General features: G+C 26.3%; 1 protein-coding gene across 3 annotated transcripts; it reads left to right on the top strand.

Annotated features, from left to right (window-relative positions):
- The first annotated feature begins 398 nt into the window (after positions 1-398).
- Positions 399-12,068, top strand: LOC123271421 (probable sodium/potassium/calcium exchanger CG1090). Of its 3 annotated transcripts, none has more exons than XM_044737739.1 (7): positions 399-847; positions 5,884-6,231; positions 6,948-7,468; positions 7,555-7,778; positions 9,150-9,452; positions 9,529-9,762; positions 10,495-12,068. In XM_044737739.1, exons 1-7 carry the CDS (start codon positions 833-835, stop codon positions 10,692-10,694), a joined length of 1,845 nt encoding a protein of 614 aa, XP_044593674.1. In that variant the 5' UTR covers positions 399-832; the 3' UTR covers positions 10,695-12,068. The 3 variants fall into 3 exon arrangements, with proteins under 3 accessions (XP_044593674.1, XP_044593675.1, XP_044593676.1); XM_044737740.1 differs by lacking the exon at positions 399-847 and adding an exon at positions 1,363-1,385; XM_044737741.1 differs by lacking the exon at positions 399-847 and adding an exon at positions 5,637-5,659.
- The last annotated feature ends 2,307 nt before the right edge of the window (positions 12,069-14,375 follow it).

Raw genomic sequence — 14,375 nt, 5'->3', positions numbered from 1 at the left:
GTAACTAAGTGATTTGATATTTCATTCAAATGTTTATTATTATTATTGTTATTAAATCCAAGACATAATATCAATGAAGATAATTAAAATAACTAAATAAAAAGCACGCTGTGCGTGTTTTTAGCGTTTCATTGAAGTAAAAACGTCGTGATAGTAAATCCTCGGTGAGATAAAAAGAAGAATATTATTATGATGGCATATATTGCTGAGAGGGATAAGGATGATAGAAAAAGTAAAATAAAGAGGCCAGAGAATTAAAAGCTGTGTATTGAAGAGGGTGGGGAAGAGCAAATGAAATTGAGGGCTGAGGGTTGGGGTGTTGGGTGAACCAACGTTCTCCATCTCCATCTCCAATACCAGAACTCAAAGCTTCAACCCTATTCCGGTGCGCGCAAGCGTCCCAATAGCTTCAAGCTCCCATTATAATCGTCAACTAGCGTAGGCGTATGAGAACCGGCCGCGAGCTCGGTCTCCGATCCTCGGCCTAGAGTTTAACAATTATTTAAAAATTGTTATCAATTTTTAATAATTTTTTACAAGTGTAAAAGTGGATTTTTTTTATTAAGAACAAATATCTTCACTGGAGACTATCATCTTCAAGAGCAAGAAGACTAGTCACATAGTCTCAAGATAAATTAAGCACCAAGAGCAATTGCAACATTAGTTCTGGTGTCAGTATCATCAGCAGCAAGACCAAGAAGAAATAAATAAATTGATAAATTAAAAGAAGAAATAAATAAAGAGAAGAAATATAAAAAGTGGAGGTGACATGTGAGCACTTGCATTGAAATAAAAAATAAAATAGTCCAATAAATAGACTTCGGAAGTGGAAATGCCGAGCACTAAGGTAAGGATTGTTAATACTCTAAGAAGCTAAGAAGTTTATCCTCAGCGCTGATTAAGATGCCCCGGGATGGGCTTTGTAAATCAATAATTTCACCATGTTACCGACAAGTTGACATGACCTGAGAGATAACCCATTTTTAAATAAACTTTTAGGATTAATTATTCGCAAAGGCCTGGGCATCGCTCATCCTCACTACGTAGTCGAGGTGTATTGTACCAGTATGTTAGTATAGTGGTGTGTGTGTGTGTGAGTGGTGTGCATGTTGTATACTTACTTGAATCGACGGCTCCTGGTATTGGTATTGGAGCTGGCTGTAGTGTAGCCGTCATTGCTCGCATAGTAGTGGATCTATAATTCAATTGCCACCTTATAGATTCTTAGATGCTTGACATCCATGCGACGGTATTTGCGTTATAATACGGTGATGCATTTACTATCGACACGTAATCGAGACTCGAGTGATTTCCGATTTCAATGCTAATTTATTTTATTACCGCTTCTAGGGGAGATCTTTATTCGAATCAATGTCTTCTGAAAAGTAATCACTTGAATTAGTTGTTTTTTATGGTATTTAACTTAGCAGTTACTTGAATTTTTTTTTAATAAATAAATTTGGTGAAAAAATTATATTTTTTATTTCTTCTTTTTAATTTTTTTTGCAATAATTTATTTGTTAAAAAAATTATTTAATGTCTGCTAAATTAATTTAAATATAATTATTGCATTTAATTAAGCTGTCACTTGATTTTTTTTTAATAAATAAATTTATTGGAAAAATTGTTTTTAAAAAATTGCAATTTTTTATTTCTTCGATTCAATTTTTTTTTTGCAATTATTTATTTGTTAAAAAAATTATTAAATATCTCCTAAATTAATTTTTATTAATTAAATTAAATTTAACAGACACTCGACTATTTTTTAATAAATAATGAAAAATAGCAATTTTAACATTTTTAAATTTCTTCTTTTCAATTTTTTTGCAATAATTTATTTGTTTAAAAAATTATTAAATATCTGCTAAATGAATTTAAATATAATTAAGCTGTCACTCGATTTTTTTTAACAATAAATTTGTCTAAAAAAATTGCATTTTTAATTTTTAAAAATTTTTTTTTGCCATAATTTATTTGTTAAAAAATTTATTAAAATTATCAAATATCTGCTAAATTAATTTCCATTTTTTTTTATGTAATAATTGTTTTCTACTTTTTTTTTTTTTTTTAATCAAAAGACATTTTGATTTTTCTGTATTATTTAACAAATAAATAAATTTTATTAACAAATTTATTTATTAAAAAAAATGATTAAATTTCTTTTAATTTATATTTTTATTTTATTTTTTAAAATAAGTGTTAAAAATAAAATAATTATACAATTATTAAAATCAATATTTATACATTTAAACTAGCAATTTTCTGATAAGAAAAATATGAGTAATTTTTATCACAAAATATTGATCAACATTATGAAAAAAAGAAAAAAGAAGTTATAATTTATAATTTACTATAAATATCGATCAAAATAAAAAAATAAAATAATTCATAAATATATTTGTTTTTGTAGTTTACTTCGAAGGACTTTGAAGAAGTTTACAGTTAGCGGAAGTTGTAGCCACTACTTATCGTTGTTATTGCGCAACTTGTGTTTGATGTAATTACAGTTTCTGATTGTGATTGCATTGTTGTAATAGTAATGCAATTAATGGCCAGAAGAGAAAAGTACCTGAAAAAAGAAAAAGATTAAGTTAAATTAATTCGAGTAAGAGATAAAATTTAATAACACTCTTAAATATAACAAGAGATTTTATTTATCATTTTTGTTCGGTGTTATCTTTGAGGGTGATACTAAAAGTGCCAGGGTATTTTATCAGGATGAATGACTGGAGGGTAACTTAATAAGGATTGCTCTGTATGAGATCCCTCGTTTTTTTTCCCCTATCATCTTCACCCTGATTGCAGGCGTTTGGTTTTCTCTGGCGGCTGACAAGTCAATCTGGGGACAAGAATGATAAATAAAACGTCGGAAGTTTAATGACTGAAAGTTATTTTTGTTGGAAAAATCCATTTGTTTCATTTTTTTTTTTAAATTAAACGAATTAATAATTTAATTCATATATTATTAAGAGAATAAGAAAAATCTCTAGATATATAATTAAGAAATTAAATTATATCTCGTTAACTATTGACATTTTTAAAGATATAAGCTCATCCCGATATTACATTCATCGAGACCTTTCATTTGAATACCCACATCAATTTGTCATATATTTATATATATCAGAAATACCATATATATATATATATATATATATATATATATATATATAAAATATATGAAAAATTGATGTAGGTACTCAAATGAAAGCTCTCGATGAGTGTAACATCGGGATGAGCTTATATCTTTAAAAATGTCAATAACTAAGAAATGACCTTGTATCTTGTCAACTATTGACATTTTTAAAGATATAAGCTCATTCTAGTATTACACTCATCAAGACCTTTCATTTGAGTACCCACATCAATTATTTCATATATTTTATATATTTATATATTTCACAAATACCATATGTATAAAATATATAAAAATTGCCATGTGGGTACTCAAATGGAAGCTCTTGATGAGTGTAACATCGGGATGAGCTTATATCTTTAAAAATGTCAATAATTAAGAAATTACCTTGTATCTTGTGAACTATTGACATTTTTAAAGATATAAGCTCATCCCGATGTTACACTCATCGAGACCTTTTATTTGAGTACCCACATCAATTTTTCATATATTTTATATATTTATATATTTCACAAATACCATATATATAAAATATATAAAAATTGTCATCTGGGTACTTAAATGAAAGATCTCAATGAGTATAACATCGGGATGAGCTTATATCTTTAAAAATATCAATAATTAAGAAATGACCTTGTATCTCGTGAAATTATATATTATATATATGAATATATGAAAAATATATCAAAAATGCATGTGGGTACTCAAATGAAAGCTCTTAATGAGGGTTACATCGGGATGAGCTTATATCTTTAAAAACGTCAATAGTTAAGAAAGTACAGTGCAATTTAACAAAAGTCATTATTTAATGAAGCAAAATTATTAATTATACTAATTAATTTATTAACAATATATATTTCTCCTATTATTAAAAAAAAAATAATTACTTTACTTGAATTAAATAAAAATTACTATAATAAATTCGATCAATTCTTCAGAAAAAATTTTAAAGACCACGTTCTAGTGTTAAGAAAATATATTTTAAATAGTTTTATTTTTTCAGTGTATCATCTATTGAAGAAGAAACTTTAAAAAAGAGCTCGAATGAAATTTCTGTAGTTTAAAATCGATGATACTTTGGCTGAGGTTCAAAGATTATTTCCCGGACATAATACTTTGCGTTAACAAGCTGAGGATTAAATTTTTCTTAAAACTTGTTTCTCCAGTACTGTTAACAAGTTTGCTATAATTGCTGAGATTTATCAATTAAATCAGGAAGGTTTTAATTGACTATTACTCGGTAATAAAACAATTATAGAAGGAGGATGGCAGCGAGACAATTAAATAGGAAGAGAGAATGAGAATGGAAAACAGAGAGGGGTGAAGTGGACGGTCGATATGTAGTGAATAGCTAAATCCGATATATATTTGACAGATATATAAAGAGAGTTTTCCGATGCTTTACAAAACGTTGACTCATCTGTTTTCCTCCAATGAATAAAACTATTCAAGTTTCTTGTGTATTTCTCATCTGTGACCCGCTGCCCGATCGATCCGGGTTATGTACTCTACTCCAATCTACTCCGTGTACTTAACACTTTTCGTATACAGTATTCCAATCAGATTTACTGACTCACTATATTATTCCGAATTTTGTTTTGTTCTCCTCGATTCTATAGTGTTAATCGTGTCTCGGGGGTGTTTACTGCTTCGCATTAAGTTTCGGGATCCAATCATACTAAAACTTTCAAGAAACTTTATTTTCAAATGACGTTGACAGTACACTGGATGAATTTCGTTAAAGATGTCTGAAAAAATATTAATAATTAAATTTTAACGAAAAAAACTTATCAAAAAAATTCCACATGAAGTTTTTTAAAAATTAAAATTAATTTACCAGATTTTTGATCATTTTTGTAACAAATAAATTATAGAAAAAAAATTGACATGTAGAAATTAAAAAAAATTGAATATTCAATTTTTAAAATGTAATTTTTTTGTTAAAAAAGTTGTCCAAAGACTGCTAACTATAATTGTGAAATTCAAGTTAGCAATCATTGACAATTTTTTAATTTTATTCAACAAAATGATTTGTTCCAAACAATCATTTTTATGATATTAAATTTAGCTGTCGCTTGAAAATTTTTTAATTTTTTTTAACAAAAAAATTTGTTCTAAAAAATTATTTTTAAAAAATTGCATTTTTAATTTAGTAAAATTTCTACAAGTCCATTATTTTAATTATTTCTTTTGCTATAATTTATTTATTAAAGAAAATTTAAAAAATTGTGAAGTGACAGCTAAATTTAATGTCATATAATTTTTAAAAAATTGCATTTTTTATTTTGTAAAATTTCCAGATGTCAATTTTTTTTGCCATAATTTATTTGTTATAAAATGTTTAAAATGATTAAATATATGCTACATTAATTTTCATACTATAATTTCATTTTGGAAAAATTAAAATTTTGAAATTTTCAAAATAATTGATTAGTTATAAAAATTTTAAGAACTGTCAGCTGTTTGCTAATTTCAGTATCACAACCTTAACAAAAAAAAAACAAAACAAATATTTTAAATAATGTATGGTCACAAAAAGTAAACTTTATGACCTTAGAAATAAATAAATAAATAAATAAAGTTATGGCTTACCGCTCGATAGCGCTAAATTTTTTTTTATAATACTGAAATTAGACATTTTGTAGTTTTTATAAATATATTAATCAATAGTACTTGTCATTAATATATTCTTCTCATTATTAATTTATTAAAAATTTTATTTAATTACTTAGCCAATTTATTTGCAGCCTATAAGCATGCGAAGAAGACTGTCTCATCGACAAAAATGGCCTTTGCACCTAGGATTGTTTCTGGTGTACATAATTATTCAATTAGCGACGTCGTCATACTCTGCGTCGACATCTCCTCCAGAATTGGGAGTCCCGACGACAGTTACACAACCAGCGACTCAGAAGCCGACTTCAACGCCTGCAGAACAAAAGAAAGAAGAAGTAACCGAAGCTCCCAAGGCGGTTGAGCAAGCGAAAGAGAAGCCCAAGGTGGAAACAACACCCTCGCCTAAGACAAAAGACTCTTCTAAGGACAAGGCGAGCGAACCGGCTGTCAAGAAGGAGGCTAACGCTACCGCCAATTCGGTAATATATTATTATTATTAATTTTAATTTAATTGAATATAAATAATTAATTTAGTTAGATATTTAATTACTTTTTTGAGAAATAAATTATTTTTAAAAAATTGCATTTCAAAATTTTTTTATTTCTACGTTTCAATTCTTTTTTGTCATAATTTATTTGTTATAAAATTATTATAAATATATTCTAAATTAATTTTCATCGAGAAAAATTAGAAAAAATAATGACATGTAGAAATTTAAAAAAAAATGAAAGATACAATTTTTTAAAAGTAATTTTTTTGGAATAAATTTGTTTGTTAAAAAAAAAAATTAAAAAATTGTCAAGTGACAGCTAAATTTAATGTCATTAATTAATGAAAATTAATTTAGCAGATATTTAATAATTTTTGTAACAAATAAATTATGTCAAAAAAATTGACATGCAGAAATTTAAAAAAATTAAAAATTATCAAGTTAAAGCTTAATTAAATGTCATTAATTAATGAAAATTAATTCACCAGATATTTAATAATTTTTGTAATAAATAAATTAAGCCAAAAAAAGTGATAAAAAAAAATTTGACATGTAGAAATTTATAAAAATTAAAAATGCAATTTTTTGGAACAAATTTCTTTGTTGAAAAAAATTAAAAATTGTGTAATTAAAACTAAATTTAATGTAATTAATTAATTAAAATTAATTTAGCAGATATTTAATAATTTTATTAACTTTAATAGACTCAAGTTCTAACAACAGCCGCGCCGAGGTCCGCGAATCCTACATGGAGGCCGAAACGCGCAAACTGCAGCCCGCCTGCGATCGAGCAGTTTCCCAGGCCGGTGATGGGTCCTGGAGCGAGAAAACACGGAGGTCTTATCATCCACATCCTCGTCGCAGTCTACACTTTCCTGGGACTAGCAATAGTCTGCGACGATTACTTCGTCGCTAGTTTGGACCGGATTTGCGAAGAATTGAGATTAACTCCAGATGTTGCCGGAGCGACGTTCATGGCAGCTGGTTCATCGGCGCCGGAATTGGCGACTGTTATAATCGGTGTCTTCTTCGCCAAAGATGACATCGGTGTCAGCGGAGTAATTGGAAGCGCAGTGTTTAATATCATGTTTGTAATATCCGTCTGCGGATTGTGTACCACGACAGTGTCGAAACTCAACTGGTGGCCGCTCTGCCGTGACAGTTTCTTTTACTTCATCTCTATTCTTATCATGCTTGGCACCATTTACAATGAAATAATATCTTGGTATTTTATTTTATTACATAGTATGACAATAAATGTCATATCAAGCTTGGAGAGGATTTTTGGTAAAGCTTAAGCTTCTTTTGTAGGTCGGAGTCGCTTTTCATGCTGATCATGTACGGGGTTTATTGTGTCGTTTTGTCCTACAACAGTCGGCTAGAGCGCTGGGCCAAGTCTTACAACATACCGTTTTTACCAAAAGACGATGAGCCGGCTGAAGAAAGTGCTTTGGTGAGTTACAGGTCACTTCAAGAAGATAGGACGTCTTATACTGGACCTAACTCACCTGTTACTGAACAAGTTAGATCTCAAGGTTGGTAATAATAATCTATATTATTAATACGTTAAGAGAATAAGAAAAATTATGATGGGGTTTTATGTCTAAATTTGATATCGTTGGGAAAGTCTTGACTTGAATTTGTAGCTTTTCAAAGTTTCATTTCATTCTCACCGATAGTCAATTTATTATGATAAGTATTTAGGCTGCATTCGAAAATGCTCTATCTCTAGATACATAATTAAGAAATGACCTTGTATCTTGAGAACTATTAATATTTTTAAAGATAATAAGCTCATCCCGATGTTACATTCATCGAGACCTTTCATTTGAGTACCCACATCAATTTTTCATATATTTTATATATTTATATATTCCACAAATACCATATATATAAAATATATAAAAATTTCCATGTGGGTACTCAAATGAAAGGTCTCAATGAGTGTAACATCGGGATGAGCTTATATCTTTAAAAATATCAATAATTAAGAAATGACCTTGTATCTTGAGAACTATTAATATTTTTAAAGATAATAAGCTCATTTCGACGTTACACTAATCGAGACCTTTCATTTGAATACCTACATGAATTTTTCATATATTTTATATATTTATATATTCCACAAATACCATATATATATATATAAAATATATAAAAATTGCCATGTGGATACTTAAATGAAAGGTCTCGATGAGTGTAACATCGGGATGAGCTTATATATTTAAAAATGTCAATAATTAAGAAATGACCTTGTATCTTGTCAACTATTGACATTTTTGAAGATATAAGCTCACCCCGACATTACACTCATCGAGACCTTTCATTCAAGTACTCACATCATTTTTTCATATATTTATATATATTATATCTATATATATATATATATATATGAAAAATATATAAAAATGCATGTGGGTACTCAAATGAAAGCTCTTGATGAGTATATCATCGGGATGAGCTTATATCTTTAAAAATGTCAATATTTAAGAAAGTACAGTGCAATTTAACAAAAGTCATTATTTAATAAAGCAAAATTTTATTTATTTATAGTTCACAAGTCACGGCAGTCACATAGTGACTGCAAGGTTACTAGTTATAATTTATTATTTTTTTTTTTTTTTTGATTACTAATTAAGTTACTATATCTCCTAAAATATTGAAGATAGCCCTATAATATAATAACCTTTTTCATAGGAAATTTTATAAACTACAATTTTTCTCAAAAATTAATATTTCAGGAGTTATAGTCATTTTTAATTTTTCTGAGATTGTTTTAAAGGTCAGAATCAAAAATATTTTTAAAAATTTTAAATTTAACATGTTCTTGAGACTAAAAAATAAATTTAATAAAAATTAGTATAGTAATAAATATTTAATAACTATTTCTTCTTTAAAATAACCAGGAATGGGTGAGGAACCAATCCAACAACAACCACAAGCCCCACCAGCTCCAAAGCAGCCAGAATATTACAAAGCAAAAGAGCCAGATCCAAACGAAGTGTCACCTCTGGAAAAGCCGACAGAAGGTGGACAGTGGGCTCTATTCAAGTGGGGTCTCGTCTATCCCATTCATTATACATGTCGAGCAACAATGCCAGACTGCCGACAGGAGAAATGGCGTAGCTGGTACCCATTTACCTTCTGCATCTCCATGATATGGATTAGCTTCTACAGTTACATAATGGTCTGGATGATCACAATAATCGGCAAGTCCACGACTTATCAATAAAATTAACCCAAAAAAATTTAAATAATTAATAACACAATGATTGATCCTTCCAGGAAGTACCTTAGGGATTCCAGACACCGTTATGGGCTTGACATTCGTAGCAGCCGGAGTGAGTGTTCCTGACGCGCTGTCCTCTCTGGCCGTCATCAAAGAGGGTTTGGGTGACATGGCTGTGAGTAATGCGGTCGGCAGCAATGTCTTTGATATTCTGGTGTGTCTTGGACTTCCTTGGTTCATTCAAACTGCCATGATCCAACCTGGTTCTCATGTTAATGTTACTAGTAGAGGTAACTTATTTTTTTTTTCATCTAAAATAATTATGACATTATTTTGATAAGTTTTTAATTTTATTTAACAAAAAAATTATTTTAAAAAATTGCATTTTTTATTTTTCAAAATTTCTGCGTGCCAATATTTTTTTTTTCCATTTTTTATTGCCATAATTTATTTGCTGAAAAAATTCTAAAAATTATTAAAAATACTAATAATTCTTTAATTTTTATTTATCAATTAAAATTAAAGTTACTTGATAATTTTTTAATTTTATTTAACAAAAAATTTATTTTTAAAAAATTGCATTTTTTATTTTTTTTTAAATTTCTGCATGTCAATATTTTTGCCATAATTTATTTGTTAAAAAAAATTCTAAAAATTAATAATAATAATAATAATAATTCTTTAATTTTTATTTATCAATTAAAATTAAAGTTACTTGATAATTTTTTAATTTTATTTAACAAAAAAATTATTTTAAAAAAATTGCATTTTTTATTTTATTTAAATTTCTACATGTCAATATTTTTTTCTCATTTTTTTTTTTTTTTCATAATTTATTTATTAAAAAAAATTCTAAAAATTATTAATAATCATAATAATTCCTTAATTTTTATTTATCAATTAAAATTAAAGTCACTTGATAATTTTTTAATTTTATTTAACAAAAAAATTATTAATAATCATAAAACAATTCCTTAATTTTTATTTATAATTAAATATTAAAAATTGTTCTTAAATTACAGGTCTTACGTACTCAACTCTTTCATTACTTTCCACCGTGGTCTTTCTAGTAGTCGCGACTCACTTGAACGGCTGGAAACTAGATCGAAGATACGGAGTAATACTGATGGTTTGGTACCTAATTTTCATAGTCTTCGCTTCATTATACGAGCTCAATGTCTTCGGTCAAATGAATCCACCTGTTTGTCCCAGCGTGTTTTAATTGAGTAGTCAATTAACTCCATTGTTAATGCTGTCATTAACATAAAAATTATCATCATTATTGTTACCATCATCACATCAAATTATAATTATAATTATAATACTTATCTCCAGATTAACCAGCTTTTGTGCGTTTAAAACAAGTGCCCTCAAATGGCTAGTTTAATTTAATTAATGGAGATTACTGTAATTTAAATACGTCAGAATTTTTACTGTAGGACAGTAACATTTTATCAGTATTAAGTTGTCCTGGTTATTTAATTTTATTATTATTTTTTTTTATTAAGATAAAAGACCCAATTATTGACGCAATTTTATTCTAATTAAAAAAATAAAATTTTAATTAAAAAACTATATTTATTAATTTATTAGTTGATTTTTTTTAATTAAAATAAAATTGCAAGGTCAGTAATTGGGTTTTTTTTATCTTATAATATTATTATTAAATACAAAAGCCTATATGGAGGACAAATGTTTAACCAGTCAATAGTAAATGCATTGCAATTGTTAATACCTAATTACCAAAAACAATGAAGAAATAACAATAAATAAAATAACGATTGATAGTCTTGATATCGTCCTATATACGGCATTTGATTAGATGTTTATGGGTGAAGACATCGAATATATTTAAACAAAAAAAAAACAAAATTTTACTTATATATATTTACAAAGCTTTAGCCTAATTTTTTAAACTAGCTTTTTGTCAATCATTTTAATAACCACAAATAATATTGCATAGGCCTAAAACGCGTTGATATTTGTATAAAATTTATAAAAATAAAAAAAAAAAAAATTAATTAATTAAAGACATACGACGGATGGTGAGTGTACTAGCAGATTCGCTTCTTCCCATCTTATAAAACATTACTAATTCTAATTGCTATTGATACTTATATTAGCGGAATAGTTACTTATGTAAATTTCTTCCTCCATCGCATGTTTCTTCCTCAAAGTAATTATGTAATTATTAAATTATTGAATGAAAAAACAATTGCTCACACCACCCGCTCGTTAGTCGGCATTTAAATTTAAATAATAAAGTCATCACGAGTGTATTCATAGATTATTTATATTAATTAATTATTATATATTGTATTGTATTGGATTGTATTATTATTAGCATAGTTTGATAAAATTTTGCGATGGCACGGCCGCTCTAAGATTACTCGGCGATTGAGATCAAAGAGATTCCTCGTGGCGAGAAGTTTTATGTTAGGTGTAAAGGCATCCTGTGCCTTTTTTATCAGCGCTCAGAAATTAACTCTCTTGTGGGGGGAATGATAGTTATGAGAAGAGGTGAGAAGAAATTGAAGGATTTTATTTAAAAAGATTTGAGGAAGTTTGAGTAAAAAAAATGAGATAATATAAGAAGAAGTAAAAAAATTAATGCAGAAATAAAAAAATAAAGAAGAAATAAAAAATAATAACAAAAATAAAGAAGAAATTTAAAATAAAGAAGAAATACAAAAAATTAAGAAAAAATAAAAAATAAAGAAGAAATTTAAAATAAAGAAGAAATAAAATATAATAACAAAAATAAAGAAGAAATAAAAAATAATAACAAAACTAAAGAAGAAATAAAAAATAACAAAAATAAAGAAGAAATAAAAAATAATTAAAAAAAATTTTTAACAAAGAAGAAATAACAAAAAATTTTTAACAAAGAAGAAATAACAAAAAATTTTTAACAAAGAAGAAATAACAAAAAATTTTTAATAAAGAAGAAATAAAAATTAAGAAGAAAAAAAAATGAAGAAATATAAAAAGAGCGACCTTATGACTAAGAAGACAATAATTGAATCAGCCTTATCCAATGAAAGTATCTACACCATTGAAAACTCTGCGCGTTCCTTGGATATGTAATAAAACTCTTATGCACCAGAATCCTTTGATCTTTCAATACAACTGACGCTCCGTCACCAGAATCGGGGATCAGTTTTATTACCCTGGCGTCCTGATGAAAATTCACTCGTATCGGCCGGTGCCACGTTGTTCACTATAAATTATCGATTATTATTATCAATTAAATTAAATTAAATGTTTAATATTAAATTTAAATCAAGACACAAGACCAATTGTAAGCTTTATTATTGTTTGATTACTTACCGTAGTTATAGATGTTAGATATACATATATATATATATTTAAATATTATATATACACATACATTTATGGCTGTTGAACGTTTTAATGTTGTCCTTGTCATATTATTAATAATAATATAAATCCCTGTGGAATTAGCGAGTGAGTGAGATTTAATAAGGGATGACGGGATGTAATTTGCGATCGCAAGGATCGCGCAGTGAATATTTTAACGTAATTATAAATATATATATTGAAGTATACATGAAAATTTATTATTTATTATTTGTAATAAATATACCTATTGTGAAGAAATAAATAATTAATATTAATATGTATTATATAAGCATTGTATGCTTAGATCGGTTGAAAGTTTCTGGTTAATCACTGTGTTAATAATCTTTTAGTGTTAGAAACGATGCATTGTTACTATATACACTATTATTATTAATATATATTGTATTTATTATTATTACATTATTTATTTTCATTAAAATCTATTTTTAAGATGAAAAGCCCAATTGTTTTATTTTTATCTTGGGAAGAAATACAAAAATAATCATTTTAATATTATTAATTAAAATTAATTAATTTCTCGTCTAAAATTAATTATAATTATCTAAAATTAATTATTTGTTAGATGTTGAAGAAAAAAAAACATTTGGGCTATTTATCTTCATTTAAAAATTTACAATAGAAAAAATAATTTTTTTAAAGAAGAAATAAAATCTGTATATAATTTATTAAAAATTCTAAACAATTATCAAGAAAATAATTAATTAAATATATATGCTCAGGCTATCAACGAATTATATCTTCCCTCAGAGTCAAATTGTTCTTATCTGTTTAATTATATACATACTTGTCTGAATATTAATTATTTGTTGATAAAAAAAAAATAATATGGTTTGAATATATATCGAAAATATTGTATTAATTAATTAATTAATTAATTAATTATTATATAAATATACGAATGAATTTAAGGAATTGGTAAAAGGGTCAATATAGATATGTAGCTGTTGTGATAAATATATTTATGTAATTAATAGTTTTGCAATATGGTAATTACAGTAGACTTGATTTGTTTGTTAAGTAAATAATTAATAATAATAAATAGTTATATATAATAATAATAATAAAAATATATATATTATAATAAAATTTAATGAGTGCAAATTTTTATTCTTAATAGTGTACTTTATTTAAATGTATTATTTCTTTGCTATATAAAATTTATTTAGAAAAACTAAATTTTGCCTAATTATTTCCTCACAAATTTTAATTATTTAATTAATTTTTTATATGACGTTAAATTTAGCTTTCACTTTACAATTTTTTGTAATTTTCTTTAATAAATAAATTATGACAAAAAAAAAAAATTATTGAACAAATGGACTTGTAGAAATTTTAAAAAATTAAAAATGCAATTTTTTAAAAATAATTTTTTAGAATTAATTAAGTTGTTAAATAAAATTAAAAATTAATCAAGTGACAGCTAACTTTATTGTCATAATTTTTTTTACAATTATTTTACATGCTGTCATAATAATCACTGAAGTCAATAAAATGATTTGGAGCTTTCAAAAACGCCCGC

This window comes from Cotesia glomerata, linkage group LG9 (assembly GCF_020080835.1).
Source record: "Cotesia glomerata isolate CgM1 linkage group LG9, MPM_Cglom_v2.3, whole genome shotgun sequence".
Lineage (NCBI taxonomy): Eukaryota > Metazoa > Arthropoda > Insecta > Hymenoptera > Braconidae > Cotesia > Cotesia glomerata.
This window is presented reverse-complemented; position numbering and strand designations above follow the sequence as displayed.